This window comes from Xiphias gladius, chromosome 23, assembly GCF_016859285.1.
Source record: "Xiphias gladius isolate SHS-SW01 ecotype Sanya breed wild chromosome 23, ASM1685928v1, whole genome shotgun sequence".
Classification (NCBI taxonomy): Eukaryota; Metazoa; Chordata; class Actinopteri; order Istiophoriformes; family Xiphiidae; genus Xiphias; species Xiphias gladius.
The window spans coordinates 8,463,110-8,485,619 of NC_053422.1; the positions used below are offsets into that span (position 1 = coordinate 8,463,110).

Genomic DNA, 22,510 nt, shown 5'->3' on the forward strand with positions numbered 1-22,510 from the left:
TCATTGAGCTAACATATGGAGAGAAAAGTCAAAAGTTTTTTTTAATCTAATCTCAAAATGAGTTCATCTTTAAAGAAGGATGCTCAGAGTGCCGGTCAAGCTGGTGCAAACCCATGCATGACAATCAGATAATTTTAATATTTAAGAATTATGCTCCTGTTATACTATACCCATGAGTTCTCTATTTATGGATTTTACATGTTTTCTAAGAGCTGTACTGTTTTTTTGTCCACCTGACTCCTTTTTTTTCAATTTTTCTTTTTAAGAGCTGTGAATGAGTGACAGCTGAGCGAATCTTTACTGATCAAGAAAATGTCACATTTGACATAAGTGAGCAGCAATTTGATTTACTTCCTCTCCGTCTGCGTGTCTTTGTGAGTGTGTGTGCGCATGTGTGAGTGCACAGACGTCTTTCAGGAAAGGCTACAGCTGTAGTTTAATGTACAACAGATGTGGCGAGTAAAGCGAGAGTCAAGAGAGCTACTCTGAGCCTCTCAAAAGAGCCATAATACTCAGTAACATACAGTTTAGTGCACACACACATATTCAACACCACCTCTCCACCAAACAGCTCAACATTAAATCACGCAGACGAAAAAAAAAGCTTTTTCTGCTTTCCATCACAACCTAATACATCAAAAAACACTCACAACTCATCATAACACACATTCTGCTCGCCACAGTAAAACGAGACCTTTTTTAGACTGAAACTGCTGCTGGCTCAACTTCCATACTGAAAAACCTGCTGAACATTCCTCACTCGCGTGACTGATGTTTACTGACAAGACTGGTGGTGATCAATAAATGCCACTGAAGTGAAAGGAGGCTTCTAAAAGCTATTTTAAACTTCTATTCTTGGTGCAACTCAGTTGCTAGCACGTTGGTGAATGTGGGCACTGTAGCTCTACGTTGCAACCAACAATAATACCTAAAAGACTTACATTAAATTATTTACAAGCAGCGTTTATGATTGCTGTTTAAAATTTTGGTTGACACTCTCCCTGTGGTTAAATTTGTGAATTTCAAAAAAAACATTATGTAACATAATCTCGTGTACTTTCTAGAAAATGTCAAATTCAACCAGAATAACACAAGTGTATTTTTCAAATGATTTGTAGGTTAACACTTTCAACATGTGGTATTAGTTTGTGTAAGGGAAATCTGCTGATGACTGACCATCGTCTTCATGTCTTTTTCTCTTCAAACAAGATGGCAATCTATACTCAGCTCCTTTCAAAGCCCAGTGAGCGATCTCTTATGAAATCAAAGACTGATTACTCTGCCAAAAATTAATTCCAATGGTTGAGAATTATGTTGTTCTTGATCATATGATCTTAGGCATTCTACATACTCAATGTATTGTGAGTCAGAGCGGAAACGAAACCCATTTCAAACTCTGCCATTTAGTCAGACAGGCCTCTCAGTCAAACCATAGTATACATACTGTGTATAGTGTCATGTGTGTTACTGTTTTGGGGAGAGGCATGGTATATCGTATACCAGCAGGAACACTCAACAACTCCCACACCGCAATTCCAAAAATGTACTTTCAGATGAGTCATGACGTGAATAACTGCACGTACGTTGAAATTTTTACAGGCACATTTTTAGGATGCTTCATCTCTAAAAAGTAGAGCTGACTTGATTAGCGGATCGACACAAGAGTAACAGTCAACAAATTTGATAACTGACTAATCAACTAACCACAAAAAAACACAATACTTATAAGTATCACAACTTTATGAACTAACACATAGTAACATAACAGAAAAAACTACCTCACTTTCCAAATGTATTTGAGTACAGCACTGTATTAAAAAGCCACCCACGTAAATAAAGAATAACTGATTTTAAAATGTACCCAAAAAGTACATGTTGTCATATTGGAATAATAACTTCGTCTGCTGATGAAGACTCTGTGATGCAGTGTGGTTGAAATCTACAAAAATACTTGAGTGGACCTTGAGTTGGGATCGTTTAGTTAATATACATAAATACAATAAGAAAATTACTTGTCATTAGTTATTTCCTTGCCCTGATTATAACAACATTACCTCTCTTCTGATCCCAGTGTGGAAATGATCTGTCAATCTGGGACATGACACTTCAACTGGGCCGATTCTTCCTAGCATTAAGTTTCAACCAATCTTTATCCAAGTTGAAAAAGGTGGTGCCATCACCTTTTCTGATCTATATTTTTGAGGTGAAGCACCCAGATCCTCCCTTTGAAATGCAGAGTTCATGTCGTTTTGGGCGAGAACCACTGTTATTATGGGCTAACCCTCTAAATGATGCATATAAACGATTGGGACTCACGTATGACTTCCACTTTGTAGGTGGCGTTGATCTCTCCTGCTCTGTTGGAGACGTGGCAGGTGTACTTCCCGCTGTGCTCCGGCGTCAGGTTCTTCAGACTTAGAGTCCACCTCTTCTTCTTCCCGTCCCCCCCACCTCCTCCTCCAGCTCCACCGTCCTCGTCCACCAGCGGCCGACTGTCCTTCAGCCAGACGATATCGGGGCGGGGGTTACCGCTCGCTGTGCACTTCAGGCGCACTGAGCTGCCCACCGGGCGAGCGATGACACGTTTCCTCATCTTTGCCGGCTGGGTAAAACGTGGACGTACTGCATGTGCAAAGAGGGGGAAAAGGAGAATGGAAAGTGTAATTTACATACAGTACAAGTTCTACTGCTATTAGCTTCTTGTACGATATTGGTGTTTCAACAATTTCAACTACAAATGTTAATTTAAAGATATAAACAACGCACAGAAACTCTCCTTCTGCCTCTCAGTCAGCTGCACATGAAAATAGAAGGAGAGTTTCTGTGCGTTGTTTATATCTTTAAATGGGGAGAAAAGGCGAGAACAGAAGAAATAATTGGTAGAGATAAATGGTTTAAAGAGCAGTTTTATATTTACAAGCAATGTTCTGTTCTCCAGACCAGTGAAAGGAGAACAGATCGGGAAGGATCATGGAATTCAACAGATTCTTATTTGACATTTTTATTAGACGTAGCGAGCGATCAAAGCCACATTATGTGAAGAGGCTGTGACACAGAAACCCTCTCTCTCTGTGTCAAAGCCTTTAAACATAATGTATAGATCAGAAATCCGAAATATTTCAAGCCTCCTTTGTTTCAGATTATATTAATTTTCTACTTCCTAGAGACAATTTTTGAAACAAAAACATTATTAGCATTTTGGAGACACATTTGTTTTCATTTGTTTTTTTTAAGATTTGACTCCATTTTTCTTTGGATTTTGTTCTTAAGACCTAAAGCTAACCTACTGTCCACTTCACATTCACACTGTTTTACTACCTCTTTTAGAGCAGAATTTGTCAAAATGCGACCAACTGTTTGTTAATGATATGAATACACTTCCTCTCTTCAGAACATTCCTGATACCAGGACTCTGTGTATTCTCCAAAAGATACTAGGAAGTATGAACTCTCTGTAGGTACACCGATATTATGCACGCATTTGTTCGGCTTTTCTAAACTGTGTGTTGTTGTTTCCTAGCTACCAAATCTAATGTTTTATTTGTTGAGCCCCTGTTTATGTATGCAGACATCTGCAGCAACTGATGCAATTACAAAATGATTATCTGTCCCACGAGTATTCAGCACTGGTGCATAACTTTCCATTATGCACCATGAAATCAATTCCTTTTAATTTAATAATAATCTGCATCTACACACGAGTATATATTAGTGCCTGATGACAAGAGGCTTCTGTTTTTCCATGTTACAACGTATTGAAATGTGTTTCCACTAAGTTTGTAGACAAGAAAAATTAAATTAGGAAGAAAGTGAATAACCTTGGCATGCACAGAAGTATCTTTTTGAACACTGAGTGAATTTTGGACTGGATATGAGACTTGGATGGGTATTTTTTGCAGTGTAAGGATACAGACGGGCTGATGTCATCCCTGCAGGCAGTGCCAGGAATTCCACGTTGTGCCGTGTCAACATATGGCAGCGTGCGTCCTGGTATATACAACCTAATTTGCTGCAATAAACCGTAATTGTTTGTTTAAGAAAATTTTTTAAATCTCTTCCACTTCTCTGACACAAAAGATTTACTCACATGACCGGAGAACACACACACACACACACACACACACACACACACACACACACACACACACAAACACAAACAAACACAAAAGCATGCATATTCATATGCGTGAAGAGACACACAAAAGACAAGTTATTTTCCGCTGATCCAGCACCTCTTGCCACAGGTTTGTAAGCTTCTGCTTCTATTAAAAAAAGCCAAATATTTAACTTCAGATCATGCCTACATGGGAGCTCACTGTAAAACCCAGAAACCCACTACACAGCTAGTTAACATCACTGTGAGTATCCGGTTATGAATTCATATCGGTGCACAGGTCATAAAGAGCCAGGCGGTGACTGGCATCACACCAAAACATCCTTTCACCCATGCAAATCCTTTCTTACAAAAAGGTAAAATGGCCAGCTAACCCCATACACCTATTCAAACACACCTATCCCTCTTCAGAAAAAAACACAACAATCAACGAGCAGTGAAAAAAGATCAAAGAGGGAAAAAAAAAAACTATCCAGCAGGGAGGGAGGAGAGGAAATCATTCACAGGGGCGCTTGATTTTACAGCCCTCGTGTCCTTGCCCCAGCAGATAGCCATCAACTGGGGCGATAAATCACCCTGAAACTACTGCAGTTGCGTCTCTTTCTTTGCACACAGTTATTATTCTAGCTCTGGGTAAATAAACAGGGGGGAGAGTTATGTGACGGGTTTGCGCGCTCAAATCCAGAGATTTCACTATGGCTGCATTACTCAGCGGAATATAGCTCTCTGTCGACCGACCCGAAGCCGGGCCGGATGACAAAAAAAACATACCCGAAAGGCTTTTAAGTCTCCCCTTTGTCCCCCCTCGAATCTGAGAAAAGCTACTGGACTACAGCTGAACTGTGACCAGACTGATTCAAGAGAGCTAACAGAGGGTGAGGCAATAAGATTGGAGGAGACGTAGAGGAGAATGATTAATAGTTTAATGCTGTGGTAATGTCTGACTTTGATGATATAAATTCAACTGCACTTGCTTCAGCTAAAATTATGTGAAAAGAGGAGGGAAGAGCCAAAGCAAAAGTCAACTGATCTAAAGTTAACCTTGATTGGATAAAGATGAGAGTAGAGAATGAACAAAATACAGCAAGGTGCAATTGAAATAAACTGATTTATAACGTCTAAGCTGAACCAAATCAAACAGAAGTTGGGGAGAAAACAGATGGACAAAAGAAAGAGCGAAGTTCAAGTTAAGGTTAAAAAACAAAGAAGAAAGATTGCTAAAAACAGACGAGAATAAAGCGAGAATGATGGCAGGAAAATTGAGAACAGTGAGAAAGGGACTGAGTTTAAATGATAATAAAGTGAAGGTAAGAGAGAGGGCGCACGAAGAGGTAGAAAGAAAGAAAAACAGAGAGAGGAGAAGTGAGGGCAAACTGAGAAAGCGGGGATAGAGAGAGGGACGAGGGGAATAGGTGAGAGCCAGAATGGGCGAAAGGTCAGACTTGTTCTGGGTCTCAGAGGCCACTTCAGCGCCACACTTCACAGTGTAAAAATACTACTGACCCGCTGACAGACCGCCTTTGATCAGACAGTGTCCCAGAGAGAGAGTGAAAGAGAATGCGTGTGTTGGTGTGCGTGAGTGAGCCTTTTGATTTCTGTACATTTGATTTAGACTCTGAGATTATGGAGGTTTTTTGCTACGGGACTTGTGTCGGTGTTACCATTAGAATTAGGATTACAATCATCTTTGGTCTAAGGTGAATATTTAGGTCAAGATTTGGACCTCGGATAGGGTTAAATACATTTTGAATTTTTTGTTGGGCGTTAGATGATGCGGTTAACATTGTCTCGCGTCTGTGCGTGAAGTATGGACAATCAGTAGCTGACTATTTCTTGGTAAACTACAGCTGGAAGTAGATTTACAGAGACACTGTACAGAAGTACTGGTCAAAAAAAATGGTTTTAGCACACAAATTATATGGATTAAACAAATGAGGTACAACTGGTTAAGTTAGTGAGCTTGAGGCTAACGTCCTGACTGTAGCTCGATGCTTAAATCAAGCACGAGAGTGGCGGCAACCTTCTCATCTACTAAAACTCTCAGCAAGAAGGTGAATAAAGGTTGAGTTAACGTAGTTGTTGAGGAGCACATTTATCGTGTCTGAAGGCGTATCAAACACCACAATAATGCACAATGGTTTCTAATGCTGTCTACTCAAATAAAGGATTTTAAAACTCTAGAAAGTTAGTACAGTGCCAATCGTTTTACCTTTTGTCGCAAGTATTGCAAGGTAAACAGCAGAAATACACACTGCGTTGTGGCAGAAGTTGAGCCTGGATCGACTTTTTTCGCCGGGTGGCTGTGATTTTTTGCCGGAGCCCCGTGCGTGGGCGACCCCGCTGCGTGCCTGGACTGGCCTCATTCACAAAAAATAAGGGGGCTGCAATTTTCACGCAGGGCTAAAGTTGATCTCAACCCTGCCTTAGCCGGAGCAGTGAGTGTGTTTGTTTGGTTGTGTGCGAGCACAGAGAGGCAAATAATTAAAGAGAGAGAATGTGTGTTATAAAACAAAGAGAGAATTCAGCAAAAGTACAGATGTTTCAAGAGAAAGTGTGCGCTGACAATTATGGGCGGGGGGTTAGATAAAAGGATAACAGCGAGGAAAGAAAGGAAGGTTAAGTTACATGACAGGGGTCCAGAGAGACTTGGGGGGGGGGGATCAAATCACACCTCACACAAATAGACTGCTCTCCCCTCTGTCAGAGCCAATTATCTAAGCAAACCACCCTGATCTGTGCCTCTGTGTCTGTGTGTGGGCATATACCCTCACCTTCTCCCCTGTGACAGTTTGCAACGCGTTTATTGTACAATCTGCTGCTGTATTTTTAAAAAAAAATGTTACACACTCTCCGTTTAAAGTGTCACTTCTTGGCTTCCTTCTCATTTCCAAAGTTTTACACATCTTTATAAATGAGGTCAGAGACGTCTGGCGTGCTTACCCAGTTTCCCAGCCAGCTCTGGGGCATGTTCAGGGTCACCATTGGCTGTGCCCGCTCCACCTCTTGAGCTGGAGTCATCTGGTGATGTAGAGAGAGAGCGAGAGAGAGACACATGAAAGTTAGTGAACTGACGACTTCTGGATAGCTGATCATGAATAATATAGTCTCCGAAATGTCTGGATGCAGGGAACCGCCAGTAATCATACTAAGAAATAGTCCCTGAATTTTACGAAATTCTCTCGATGAAGTCATGACTTTTACACCCATCTGTTGCTAAAATTAAATTACAGTTTGCATTAATTATTTGCACAAACTGTTTGAGCTACACACCATACTGGGGGCCGTGAAACCTCAGGGGAGGATGGGAGTTACGAGGAATTAGTCTGTTTTCAATCAGTACCTGACAGTTGTTTTATATGATGCAGCTGTTTTAGCCATGGGTCATGATGTATGATTGTTTGTTCAACATAAAGTCAAGAAATTCAAAGCAGATTGATACAGGTTAGTGTTGAGCATTCATTTTTGACATTTGAAAATATTTAGACCCTGAAGTATGCAGCTTTTAACGCAGGTAGATACCTTTTACTCAACAGTAAAAGTAGGAAAACATAGGCGGATCAGTGGTTAAAAAAGCAGGCTGATGATGGGGACACTGGGGGCTTGATTTTCCCGAAGTGGCAGGTAAATCTGGTCAGACCGTGAGACTGACATGCTACACCTCAAGATGTAAAAAGCGTCTTGAGCTTGAAGCAATACTGAGAAATATGACACAACGCTCACTGCACCCCATACTGAGACCTCTGGCTTTCAAACTTACTTTCCAGCCAGTATCCTGCCCTCAACACCCCACCATGCATTTCATACTTTTTGCTAATGGATCAGCACCGCGTTTCTTGTCAAACCGGAAAATGAAATGACAAATAATAGGTTACATATATATATATATATATATATATATATATATGTATATGTCTGTCATCAGTGTGGCTGTGCCAGAGACTTGTTACTGCTGCAAATCACTGGTGATGAGAGTCATAAAATGAATGCTCCCGGATACAACTCCCGTATCATGCCTCTACCCTAAACCCTAAAATCATTAATTCCCGACTCATGCCAGTGAGAAAGCAGTATCATAAATTTTTGTCTTAAAAATCTAAAAAGAGGAAAAAATGGAATTTTCTCAAAATTAGCTTTCAGGGAAAGTTATTATGGTACGAGGCACAAATTCTTTTTTGAACGCCTCTATACTGTATATGTCTAAATGACGCTCCACAGTATCATATTGCTTTTACTCTCATGCCGGTGTATCGGTTTCTTTCAGGCAGCATGTCTTTCCATTGATTACCAAAAAGATACAAACATCTGTCTGGACCTTCATGCTAGGAACCACTTCAAGATGGAACCGAAGTATCCGAGGGGCCCTTCAAAAGGGAGGTGGGGAGGGCTGATACAGTGCAACATCAAGTCTGTCAAAATACATGAAGGGGGGTGTGTGGTTAACTTGGCTTGAACCTGCAACTTCAACCAGAACCTGATGGTCGTTATAGAAAGAAAGAAAATGGACTAAACAGCCTTGGACCACCTGCAGAAAGTACATGAGAGAGTGCACATAATTGGAAATGGACATGTTTATCATGGATGTTGGTACATATATCTGTGCGTGGATTGTTAGAAGACCACCAGAAAGCTCAGAGTGTTTAATGCAGCGCCAAATGTCTTCAAACCATCACTATTTGGATGATGGAATAAAAGACGCACTTGAAATGAAAATACGAGGCATGACCTGTGTCTTCGGGGCTCGTATTAATAGTAGACAGGCTGCATGGGGCCGGCCCTGTTTGTGTGTGTGTGTCTGTGTGTATCTTTGTGTGTGTGATATGAATTCCTACATGGGTGTGTCCACGCATGCGTGGGTGCGTGAGTTCTGGCGTTACTTAACTAAATGGTAACTCGAGGTGCTGGTATTCCCGTCGAACCTCACTCCTCCTTCCCTCCCTCTGACTTCCCCTTCACCCCTCCCTCCTGCCACATGCACAGCGTGTTCTGAGAAAGGGCAGCGCGTTTGAAGCCGAGCGGCATCGGGGCCCGATCTGAAGGGGGAACATGGTTTAGCACTCTTAACAGCTAGCAAACCCTCCCCCAGGCCCGGTGCGAGCCTGTAAACCTTACTTGGCAGACCTCCTACAGAACCTCTCACAGAGGGGGGTTGGACCACTTCCACTGTCCATACAATGCAGCCATACATCCACAGTATCAAAGTAATTCCCAAATTCAAAACATGTATATACTGTATGTATATTAACTTTATGTTGTGTTGCTGATGCAGAGACAAATCATCAACCAACAACAGGCCGCAGAAAATCTACCAGCCTGCGGCATAATAAATAATATAAATTACAAACACACCAACAGATCAGATAATTGAATACACGTTCTCTATTCAGGCACTACGTATGTTGAGGTACTATGGAGTAAAGAGTAATGACTCAAGCAAAATAAATCCCGAGGGTTAAGTTGAGCCCTTATTTCTTTATATCCTGATGTAGATACTTTGAGTTACTGTCTGATCTTTTAATTACAGAACTATAGAGTGCCTACCCACTACATGTATATGTATTAAAGTCCGCTATCTGAAGTGTTTTAGGGGTTAGTAAATTTGGTAGACTGTGCACATTTTCATGGGGTGTCAATCTGTACTTTCTTCCTAGTTCAAGTACTAAATGTTGACTGGTTGCTGTATAGATATCCGATTGCCTCAATAGGTGCAATGCCAATTACTTTAAATGCGTGCAACTGTCTTTGCTATTGAAGTGGCATCTGTACTGCACATCTGTGTCACTGACTTCTTCCCCTCTGCGAATAAAGCAACTTCTGAACCATTGAGCGCGATCCTCTCCTGTCATCATCAGGTGCAGGCACCAGTTCTCCCATAGCTTTACTCTGTACAGAGAAGAATTAAATCAGCAGAGTCTAACATTGGCCCTCACCAAAGCAAGCAGCATGGAAAAAGAGCAGGTTTTCAAGGATTTTCAAAGACTTAAATAAAGGGCTAAATGTCCCCGAACAGCTCATGCACCTTACTCTAAATGTTCAGAAAGTTAAAAAGCGCGTTCTAGAAATGTTGCTAGAGTTTTGTCGTAAATGAAGGCGCGTAATTGCTGACACTTTTGGATGAAGTCGATTAGGTGACATAAGACATAAGAGTTTTTCCATGCAGGACATTTAGGTAAGACCTATAACATTTAGACACAGCCGTTAAAGAGAGGCCTCTTAAAACAACCAAAAACAGAACCATCTGTGTTTCAAAGATGAGTGCATGATATCTACACTTGTAAAAATGTGGCCCAACAGCCGAGACCAGGCTGTGCGACATCACTGGGATGCGGCACAGCTGACCAGCTGACTTCTCCGGTATCACCTCACTCATGACTGGGAGAGGATACTTGCATCCAAAGACATTCAGAGAGCAGACAGAGCACACTCAAATTGTGTGGTCTGGCTAACTTTAGCATTATTAACACCATACTCTTGTGCACAACATTTTCACCCAAGACTCCTGCTGAAAAACCCATTCCCTTACATATAGTATATTTTGTGTGTTTGGAACGTGATACCCTTTAAAAGCCTCTAGTCCTTTGGTAAGTAAAACTGTAACAGTCTCTTTCAGTGTGAAACCTACAAATCACAAGTCTGTCAGCATGTTCGACATCCAGGCCTCAGAAAACCTTTTCTGCCAGCAGAGTCAGTTTTACACCTTCTCAGCTCTGTTATACGAGTGCAGGGTTGGGGCTGGAGTCAATGTTTCACAGTTTGTTGAAGTTGAAAACACACGCAGAGTAGAAAACGTACTCCCTCCCAGCTTCAGCTGTTTTCAATAAACAAAATGTTTTCTTCTGATCCTGTTCCACCTTCTAATGTTCAGCCAGATACTTTGGCTGTTACCTACAACAACCAATACACACACACACACACACACACACACACACACACACACACACACACACACACACATGTACAGTACATACACACACTGAGTAGAAGAGTGTACATCCAGGCTAATACAGAAAAGTACAAATGATCGTGCATACCTAAAGGCAAATGGTATATACAAGCGTATACACATTACCATTATACTAAAAACAGTATAGAATTGTGATGTGACACATTCGATCGCCTACTTTAAACAGGATTAGTTGCCAAACAAGTTATTTAGGTTTTACACAGATTTCACACAGCTTTGATCACAATACACATTTGCTAGTAATTGATCAGCATTTTTTTTTTACATTTTTTTGTGTCTGTTGTGCGATGAGACACACTGCTGTTTTAAATTTAGGGGCACATCTCTTGGGAACTCCTCAAGCTAACATGATTAGAGCAATCTGTTTTTAGTAACTGGGCTACTGTCAATGTGAATAACGTGCTGAATACTGTGTACTATGTGTAAGCTTGCGGCATTGCATGTAACACGACAGCTTGGCTCAAACAGCTTATCAAGAAAATAGCACTAATTCTGCTTTACTCACTAATGGTAGTCATCTGGTCACTCTCCAGTCGAGGGATGGGCCATATATAAAATCTTCCATCATGGTAACTGTAATTTTATATTATGAGATATTTATGTTTACTGTGGTTGAGTGAATTTGCTGGAAAATCAATTGAGAAACTGCTTATGGATAAAATAACCAGACAGCAACGTCTGTTTCAGGCTACTCCAGGAAAATATAATCAAGGTACTTTATCAAATTGATGCAAAAATCGGAACCAATAAGGAACCAATATTGCCATAAGCAGTCAGATCCACAATGGCCTTAATATATTAAAAGGATAACTGCCACAATATAAATGGTATTGAAAAATCTCCAATGGCTAAAAAGTTGTCGTCAAACTCTGTGTCAGTTCTTGCAAGATATTAGCCTGCAGCTTTTTTTTTTTTTTAATTTTGAACATCTTTTTTTGTAAAAAGTATAAACGATATCAGCCATACTACTTTTATTATTTATAAGTGTTGTACTCATTTTCAAATCTTTATTTCTCCTATTCCAAAGTCTGCTGTCTCTCTCTCCTTACACTTGAGATTTGCATCTCTCTCTGTTTCCGTTTTTTTCTTTTCATTCCCATCTCTTTTAATCTTAACGGGGGAAGTGGTTCAACAGTGTGCTGCATTTCACAGATTCACTGACTGCGGACCCTTATGTGAGTGTGTGCCTATTTGTATAACCCCTTCTTGTATTTACTTTCAGGTCTGTAGAGAATAGGCAGTGATTGGACACGAGCATGCTCAGAAATATGAGTCAGAGCAGTCCTGTGTGTTAGTGTATGCGTTTGAGTGTGTGTGTTTGTATGTGTGAGTGTGTCTAGGGGGCCAGTGTTTTCCTAAAGGGTCATGTCCTTCCAGGTTTTAATATAGAGACACTGGATATGTGGACAGAACCTCTGTGTGTGCATGTGTTAAAGCTGACGTGTGAGGGAGAGCGAGATGTTTCTGTGTCAGCTCCTGCTGACCGCTGGTTGTTGCTGCATCAGGGCCAAAACCAGCAGCCCTGATGCGAGTTTGTTTGTCCGACAAACCCAGTAAACCACTGTTAGTCCTCTAAAAATGGCCATGGTACAGTTTCAGGCTTTACGCAGGCACAGCTTACCTCACACTTCATCCAGACTTGATGCTTCACTTCACAATTCAGACAGAAGCTACCGCAAGTGAACAAGTTTTACATAACACTGAAGGAAGAGGCATTGTTCTCTTAAACCCAGCTCCCAGGAGGGTTTATTTTTGCTTCAACATGCTTAAAATTTTGCAAGGATTGCAGTTTTCACAAAAGTTGAAGTTTAACCCAATGCTCCATAAATGATCAGAAATGCCCTTAAATAAACTTCAAAATTTAAATAGATTGCAATTTGGCTTTAATTTTAACTTGACAGGCAGCCTAAATGGGGGATATTTTAAGCAGTTTATTGTACAGAAAACTTTATTCTTTTTTGACGGAGCTTCATATTTTCATTCTTGACCTTGGAAACATAAGCACTGTCCATTTAGTAGCTGTAGCTTTTGATCATATTATTATTTTCTCCAGGAAATGTAGTCCCATTAAAGGACCTTTCATCCATGTTGGCTTAAACCAGGATCTAATCCTTTTACTTTTTCACCAATCTGTACCATTATACATTCAATCAACTTGCAGTTTTTTTTTTAAAAAGTGTAAATAATAACAGAAACAATTATCGGATTAGATTTGTCTATGTAAGTTTTAAGTAATAACAGGAATCCCTAGCTCTGTCTAATCTCCTTTTAAAACAATGGTTATTCAGCCTGTTACTGGTATATTAAAACTTTTACAAAAAATTCTGCTGCAGTGTAACTCTATCCTGATGAAGATTGTTTGGTTTAGCCGGCAGGAAGTGATGCACTTCTTCTTGATGCACATTTTCAGTTTGTTTAGATAAGTGATGAAAATACAAAGAAGAGTAATACAAGCTTAAAAAAAAACAAAAACAAAATCAAACTTCATGAGCAGAAAAATTTCAGAGGACCCGTTAATCAGTTTAGTGACCTCTTTAGTTTTGTTGTAGTTATAGTGACCTCTGCTAGGTGCAATGATCGTGACCACAGAGATCTGTGGGTTACTTTTAAAAGAGCTTGTGTATCAGGATAACACGAGGATAAGTGCCGAATGTGTGTAGCAGAAAGATGATCTTTAAAAACCCCATTCCTCAATACAGTTCTGCCAGGATCTATCCTCCTCCAAACCCAACTACTGTAACAACCGGCAGAATAAACACAATTTGTCCTTCAGCAGTTGGTTGGCCTGTCAGTACACTGACCCCCTACTAAAACACACACTGTCATTATAACTCTGGAAGTCTAATGATACTATTCAATAAAAACAAAACCACATGTTGTGTGCTTCTTTCTTATGTTACATGCCTCTTATTGTTGGTGATGGAATAACACAAGAGATTACACATCTCTGACATTGGAGGGGTAAAGAGAGAGACATCCAAACCCCCCCCCCCTCTCTCTCTTTATGTCTCTTTCTCTCTCACACGAAGTGTTACGCCACAGTTCTCCTGCATTTTCATCCCCACGTTACTTTTCTCTCCAGCCGCAGTCATCGTAGGAAAATTTATAGGGATTTTGTTCCAATATATTGCAACATTACACACAGTGTTGTGGTAACGAATGATTAGATTTACATGCTGTAGCTCCAGATCCAAAATGTAATACTTTAGACGTTGTGTGGAAATCTCCTGTCTGCAGTATGGGTCGTGTTTCAGATGTGATTAGCAGCTCATGTAATCCTCTATGGACAGTAACTGTTTAATGCAGCTGGGGACAAGCCAAACCAGTGATGGTGCACTGGACAGTGTTAAAACAGACATCGATATGAATGTGAAAATGAATGGTTTTTTCTTAATTTGTTCAAAGAACAAATAAATACATAAGTAAAAGGTTTTATAGTGACAGAACATCTGAAGGACACTACTGGCATTTTAGCAAATCAGCCGGGAGTTCAGGGTCATTATCCATTAATTATCCATCAATTGTATCAAATTATCACCTTCAATGAATGGAGTTTGCTCAGTTATATTTTTTAGGATCTCTTAGGTCTTAAGATGAGAAGTCCTAAAAGTTTTATGGTGGAAATCATAACAGCTACTGAGCTCATACGTCAACAGCTCCATCTTTAAGAAAAAGGAGCAAAATCCTACTTGATGAAGACCCTGTGATACAGCTAAAAGCTCATAAAATGCCAGTAAGTGGCTCCTTTAGTTGGGATTGTTTTCTCAAACTACTATTTCCAGGGTCAAGAATGAACTTTTGTACGCAAGGATAATGTAATTTAGGGCTGGAATGATTAGATAATGAATCAATAGTGAACTGGCAACAGTTTTGATCATTTATCGAGCCAAAAATGTGCTGCTTTTAGCTCTTCAAATGTGGAGATTTGCTGCTTTTCTCTGTTTTTAAATCATTGTAAATTCAATAACTTTAGGTGTTGGATTGTTGATTAAAAAAAACTGTGGGAGGGCATAAATTTTGAGAATTTATGATCAGCCTTTTTCATAGTTTTTCGGCTTTTTGACAAAACATCATCGTCTCCATATTTGATGTTTATGGCCTACTTTGACGTTAGCATTTCGTAGTGAAGGTGGTAATCTTTTCAAAAGATTTACTGATAATGAGGATAATCATTAGTTTCAGCCCACGGTGGCAGCAGGTTGAGCAAGGCAGCCCAGCAACGTTTTCAGCTCCTCCTGGGGGACCCCGAGGCATTCCCAGGCCAGATGAGACATATAATCCCTCCGGTTGGATGGGCCCAGAAGACTTCCAACTGAAGGTGCCCCGGAGACATCCTAAACAGTTGCCCAAATCACCTCATCTGGCTCCTTTCAATGCGAAGGAGTGGATTTCAGAGCTCCTTCTCCTATCGCTAAAGCTTAGACCAGTCACCCTGCGGAGGAAACTCATTTCAGCTGCTTTTATCTGTGATCTCCTTCTTTCAGTCACCACCCAAAGCTCATGACCATAGATGAGGGTTGGAACGTAGATGGTCTCCTCCTTCTTTACCACAATGATTTAGTATAACGCCCAGTTTTCTGCTGATTCTGCACTGATAACACCTGTCAATCTCCGGCTCCATCCTACCCTCATTCGCGGACAAGACACCGAGATACTTAAACTCCCTCACTTGGGGCAGAAACTTTGTCTCAACCCGAAAGAGAGCAATCCACCATTTTCTTTTTTTAGGCTAGAGGCCCTTTAATCACCAGGCCACAGCATTTCACAAAGACGCCAATGCATGATAAAAAAATCATACATCAATTGTTCTGACACATGGTCCACACATACCACACACGCACGCACGCACGCACGCACGCACACACACACACACACACACACACACACACACACACACACACACACACACACACACACACTCAAACGTCACCGTGATTTACGCTCTCGCGTATAGAGAGGCTGTGTAGCCTTATGGTAGTCATTATGACTTGAGCTGCTACACAGTCCTCAATTAACAGCATGAGAGAGGGACATTGAAAGAGGCTGCAACAGAGGAAGAGAGGGAACAACGCCGGCATCTGACTGACTTTTAGAGGAGGTCAAGAAGCAGCAGGGGAGAGATGAAAAGACAGGGTTGGAGAGAAAAAGGCGACAGTGCAGAGAGAGATTTATTAACTGTAACCACAGAACAGTCACCACAGTTAACTGCTACTCTATATGAGCAACAACACTAGCTAACATGACAGATTAACAGCTTATATGTGTGTGTGTGTGTGTGTGTGTGAGTGTGTGTGTGTGTAAGCCAAGAGTATAGAGTGGGAAATGATCACACTGATGACGTGGTGATGACTTTTTCCAACGTTCATTAAATCACTGAAATCACACACACAGAACCAATTTCTCGGTTTAAAAAAAAATCCCCATAAGGTAAAAATTTTTTGCTCTGAAATGTTTCTGGAACACTTCATCTCATTACCCCTCGTCATCATAGTCATGCAGACACACACACACACACAAACACACAACCCAACACCTGACAGTGTTTTCTGCTCCAAATATTCACCCCCCCTCTTCCCTTTGCCCCCTTGGACCAGACAACAACAAACGTTTTACGAGTACAACTTTACGATGCTATTTACAAATGTGATTACAAGTTGTGGTTCTCTGAAATATGATGAACACACATCAGCGTTAAGCCTGGGAATTGCTTCCAGCTTTCTGACCTATTTGGTACAAATCTATATGTGTGAGCAAATCACACACACACACACACACATACAGACTCACAAACATAGACACGCATGCATTTACACAGGAGCTATTTCATATAACAATCTGGGTATGTCGTTGATTAACCAAGGTTTTGTGTTAGCAAGAGTTTCAAAACGAAGGCAGGTTTAAGGAGGCTCTCTCTATATATATACATATGTGTGTGTGTGTGTGTGTGTGTGGGGGGGGGGGGGGGGGGTTACATTGGTCTTCCCTTTGCAGGTTTATGTAAAGAATTAATGAAAGAGAGAAAGAGGATTGTGAAGATTCATCTAAAATGGCTTGGAATGATTAGAGGATTCATTGATAAGGTGACTTACTGAAAAGTTAATTGGCAACAATTGTGCTCATTTATTGAGCCAAAAATGTGCTGTTTCTCATATCACTCTAAATTCACTTTCTTTGGGTGTTGGACTGTTGTGATTGGGGGAAAAAAAAGCCACCTGAGGAAATTAACTTTGGACTCTGGGAATTTATGATCAGCTTTTTCACAGTATTTTATAGATGAAACCATTAAATGATTTATTGAAAAAAATGATAGATAGTTGATGATAACATCTATCTTTTCTCCAGCTTTAATGTTTCTGGCCTCCGTGAACCTTAGCATTGTGAGATGAGGGTGGTAATATTTTCAAAACTTAACTTTAACTGATAATGAAAATAATCATTAGCTGTGATCGCTGTGTGTTTTACCTTCTTTCGTCCCTGCGGGGAAGTCTTTGCCAGTGAACTTTATGTGAGAGTCCCTATAATCATCAGGCCAAAGGACTGTCTTCTTAAAAGCCATTTCAAAAAGTCAAGATGCCAGTGTATGATAAAAAAAATCATGCATCCAAAAGTCCTGAAAGTGTGCACGAACGTCCAGGTGCGCATTTTAACAGCTTTCCAAAGCGGGACCTGTAACTATGGCTAACAATTTTGATCAGCAGTGCACTGGACATGTAGCCTCTGAACTTGAGACTAAGCAGTATAAGTTTTTCCGAAGTCACTGGATCCAAAAAGGCTTTCATCATCAATTCGTATCACTCCTTAAACTTTTTTTAATTTTTCAAAATGCGCAATGTTTAACTTGCGATTGAATTAGGTTGCCGTGAGACTGACTGCGAAGCAAGCCGAAGAAGAAGGGTTGAAGTCTTTATAATAACTCTCTGCAGCTCAGTTGCAAAGAAAAAAAGCTTTGGCTTTGGGTTCCTGACAGGGGTGAATGGAAGCCCCTAGATACAAAACCAGTTCTTTCCTGATCCAGGGCCAAACATTCCAACAAATTTCACTGACATCGGTTAAGTAGGGTTTTAAATTACTGTGCTAACTACCAGACAAACCGACCACAAAAAAAAAACACATTACCTCTTTGGCAAAGGTGAATATCTAAAGCCGATCAATTTCAACTAATCAAGTCAATCAAATCTAATTGGTCAATCACAAACACACACCGCATATCAAGGTGGTCTCCAGGATTTTTTAATGAAGGATGTGACAACAGCTAAAACTGGGCAGTAGATAAATACAGTATGTGGTTGCTGTTCTGGTGTCGCTCCAATGACACACTAAGTGACTAAGTGATGATGTCTTTTTTTTTTTTGTATCTATCTACTGTTCACATGGTAAAACCAGTACAAAAAGGGTGAATATAGTGTTTAGTGAGGCAAATTTTTAACCATTTTAACCATCAAAACCTGACCGAGACCTTAACTGTCCGAAAAAAACAACCAAATTAAACAATGTTCACCCACGCACAACCTTTCTTTTTCAATCGCATGGTAAAACCGCTCATATATTCATTACACAATGGCCCATTTTTTACCATTCAATAAATATAGTCATGTTAGAATATATAACAAAGGGAGAGAGGGAAGCACGCGTAGAGACATTCCAGGCCATCAATATGAAGAGCGGACCACTGCGCGCTACCAGCTTTTCCTCCAGCAGCATTATACACTGCTTTTATAACCTTGTCCCCAGCTGGTCCGCCTGTGTAAGTTCTGCCTACTGCTGCAGCAAAATCCAACTGTGTGTATTCTTAAGGTTGATTGGAGATGTTAAACATATCAGGCTTATCTAACTCGTAAACCCCCTGCTCTCCACCTTCTCTGTCCGTGTTCTCTCCCTGCAGAAGTAAACACTGAGTCTGTAAGTTTCTGCAGTGAAGTCAAACAGAGCTCTGTTTCATTTGCAGACTAAACATAAACAGTTTATGGAGGAACCTTTTGTATGCCAGCATCACGTTAGAGAGAGAACAAGACAAATAAAGAGTGAAGGTGCATGCATCTACGAATGTGTGGATAAGTGTTTGTCTAACTCTAAGCAGGGCTCTGTATTTCCTGAAGCCCAGCGGAGCGCAGTTTGATCTTGTGCCATGAATTGGCTCAACACACTAATTACAGCCACCTGTGTGTGTGTATGTGTATGTGTGTGTGTGTGTGTGTGTGTGTGTGTGTAAGGTATGAGATTGCGTATGGTATGAGTGGCTGCATAAGAGTCATTAAAAAAAGCAACCTGCTGTTTCCACTCTGTTCACACGCACACACACACACACACACACACACACACACACACACACACACACACACACACACACACACACACACACACACACACACACACACACACAGTTATGCACACACTCAGGAAAAAATTATGTAGCATCATCATACTTTGAGGAGGCAGAGGTGCTGTTTTCCACTCTTGGGTTAACCTTCAGTGCGCACGTGTGTGTGTGTGTGTGTGTGTGTGTGTGTGTGTGTGTCTGGTATGCGTCAGGCCCGTTAAATTCACTTTGGCCTTGGCCATATGTCACAACCAGACAGAGGCATGTCTGAGTTTGTCCGTCCAGCTGTCAGTCACTCAGTAACTCCAGGAACAAACCGGAAGACAATTTAAAACTAAACAAACAAGAAAACTCAAATTTATGGAACACAGTTCAGATTTTAAAGAGGGAGAGAGAGACAGGACTCGAGAAAGATTGGGCCCTTTGCCAGTTGCTTCATTGACGCTGTGCTCAACACCAATTCTCTCAAACTCTTGCAGCTGCTTCATTTGAAGCTTTGCTTTCCACGCGTGTAACAAGGCCCGATGGCGCACATTTTCAGTGTGTATGACAAAGTGCCCCATTCTACAAAACTCCCCAACTTCCACGATCATACCACACAGACAAAAATCCCAGACTAGTCTGGGAGGACATGACATGTAATAATTAGGGTAAACTGACCATCTCACTTCTAAACACACTTGAAACTAACATATGTCTGGACCACCATCACACAGCATCGTTTTGTTCTGTTTTTTCACATACCTGAAGCTTTTTTTTTTTTTTTCAGAGAGACCTACAAGATACCATTAAATAGCTTCACTAAAATCTTTAACTCCATATGGACTGATTTCACCACTGTGTTGCTGGCGATCTTCTATGACTTTCTGTCATAATTTGCATAAAACAGTGGGCAAAAAGTCATCTTATTTGTTTATCTTTGTGTCTTGTATCTAAGTCAGCTGATACGGACAGCAAGTGACTAATTGTAGGATCAATCAGGAAGCCACACACACACACACACACACACACACACACACACACACACACACACACACACACACACACACACACAGAGTGTCCTTGTAGTTAACACAGGCAATATTTGTGGAATATATTAGTATGATCACAGCTCAAAACATCTGGTGTTCTTCTGTTTCACTCCTCAACAATGTAACCAAAAAGTTGTTTTCTTTAGAGTACATATGGCTTAGGATGCAGGTGAGGCAGCAGTCAGAAAAAATAATAAATTAAAAAAAAAAAGCCACTGAGATAAGAAAAGCCCCCAATTTCCCAGTTTCTCTCAAAAAATCCTCAATACGCTAAACTTTCCAGGTAACTAATTTAAGCCATGGAGCAGAGTTTTGGCTAAAACTGCTCAGCCATAAAATTCTGTTCCACTAAATAAAATCTACATCCCTACAGGCTGAAAACGGTTCCAAGCCCCTCAGCACTGCAACCACTATAGATCCGCTGTACAGCTGTATTATACTGTGCTGCTCTCTCTCTTCTCACCCTAACCGTATCCTTTTCTAAATCACTTCATATTGAATTTCTAAACTCCTAAGTGACGCTCTAATCCGCACTGTCTCAGAAGAACAACGCAGCAGAACCACCTGACAAAACCACAGCCGCTAAAACGAAACAGACGATATGGAGATTACAGCCTCATCTGATAACCGGACTTAACTGTCATTTCGACTTCACCTCATTATTGAGTCCAACATCATCTTCATGTGAGCCAGTGCCAATCAGCATGGTTTTTAGTCAACAGAGAAGCAGCAGCAGCAGCAGCAGCAGCAGTGGCAGCAGCAGCAGCAGCAGCTAGGAGCTGCCAGGTTAACATCTGTCATGTCAGCTGAGGAAAAATGGCGATTTAAATGCACTAAGAACAACTTGTAACCTGGTTGTTGGTCTCATCCCACATTCTTAAGGGGGTTTACTTTGTCAGAACTGCTTGCTGGATTGCCGCGTCCGACAATTTCTGCAACTTTTCAAAACCAACGATCCAGCACTCACACCCCCTTCAGGCGGCGATTAGTGATAAAGTACGTCGGGTTTAAGCTTCTCTCTCTAGCTCTCTTTTTTCATTTGTTACACAACTAATTTTGTCAGTTCTCATGTGAACAACCAAGCGCAACGCTATGACTGCCTTCCGGTGCGCCGCTGACCCCCCAACAACGGGCTTTTCACAACATTCCAGGTAACAGTTAATTTACTGCTGGGTTAACTGCTGTGTATTTTACTCTTTAGTTTTACTCTTGTGGTCTTCATGAATCATTGGGTTTAAGCGCTAAAAACCTGAACTTCGACTTTGATTTCCAGCTAAACCCCACTGCGACTGCTGGAATACACCTGGTTTCCCACAGGAGAAAATGAAACATTACAAAAACCATTCGACAAAGCGCACCAAAAAAATGTAAGGTAAATCACCAATAACTGCTTCCTTTTTTAGCGCTGTGAAGCAGTGTGAAAGGGTTGTAGGGTAAATTTCTCCTTTGGGTATCCTTGAGTAAGAAATCAAATCCCTATCTACTTTCCTACCGCTGACCCTGGCCCCTAACCTCCATGCAGGGAAGCAAAATGAAGGAAATTTTTCCACTGGGGATCAATAGAGTATCACGTTTTATACTGGATCTGACTCAAAAGTAAATCTTTCTACCTCACCGTAGCGGTGAGGGGAGCGAAGAGAGCGGTCAACTGTGTCGCTTCCAGCTGACAAAGCACAAATCCTGCTCCATTCAATCTACATCTGATTTTATCCAAATACACAATACGTGATTAACATGCCACGTTTTTATGTTGCGTTAATAAGTAGAGATCCATTTTCCAGCAGTTGCTCGTAGATTCAGCTCTGGTATATTTTCAGACGCTGCGGCCAGGCACGAGCCATTTGTCCTTGGCGGTCAGGTTTAGGTTAACTACAAGGCCTGGGTTTGGTTATGACGTGAAAAATGTTGGGAAAAACCAACAGGGAGAAAATACATGAAGAACCTTGGGCTCCTCCAGCGCTGAACATGGACTGTGTCAGGGTGTAAAATATCAACAGAATGATGAAATAACAAACAGGCATGAGGCACAAGTGGTTCCACACTTGCTCATAAACGTCATACAGTGATGGGGTTTATGGGCTCTGAAAA

At 41.0% G+C, this 22,510-nt stretch overlaps 1 protein-coding gene across 1 annotated transcript in view; it reads right to left on the reverse strand.

Annotated features, from left to right (window-relative positions):
• The window catches only part of fgfrl1a (fibroblast growth factor receptor like 1a), a 74,582-nt gene that overhangs the window by 6,740 nt on the left and 45,332 nt on the right, over nucleotides 1–22,510 (reverse strand). The window contains exons 4-5 of the mRNA XM_040120381.1: nucleotides 7,054–7,131; nucleotides 2,317–2,622 (exon numbers count right to left, since the gene is read on the reverse strand). Coding sequence (XP_039976315.1) covers nucleotides 2,317–2,622; nucleotides 7,054–7,131 — 384 coding nt within the window. The remainder of the gene's footprint in view (nucleotides 1–2,316; nucleotides 2,623–7,053; nucleotides 7,132–22,510) is intronic.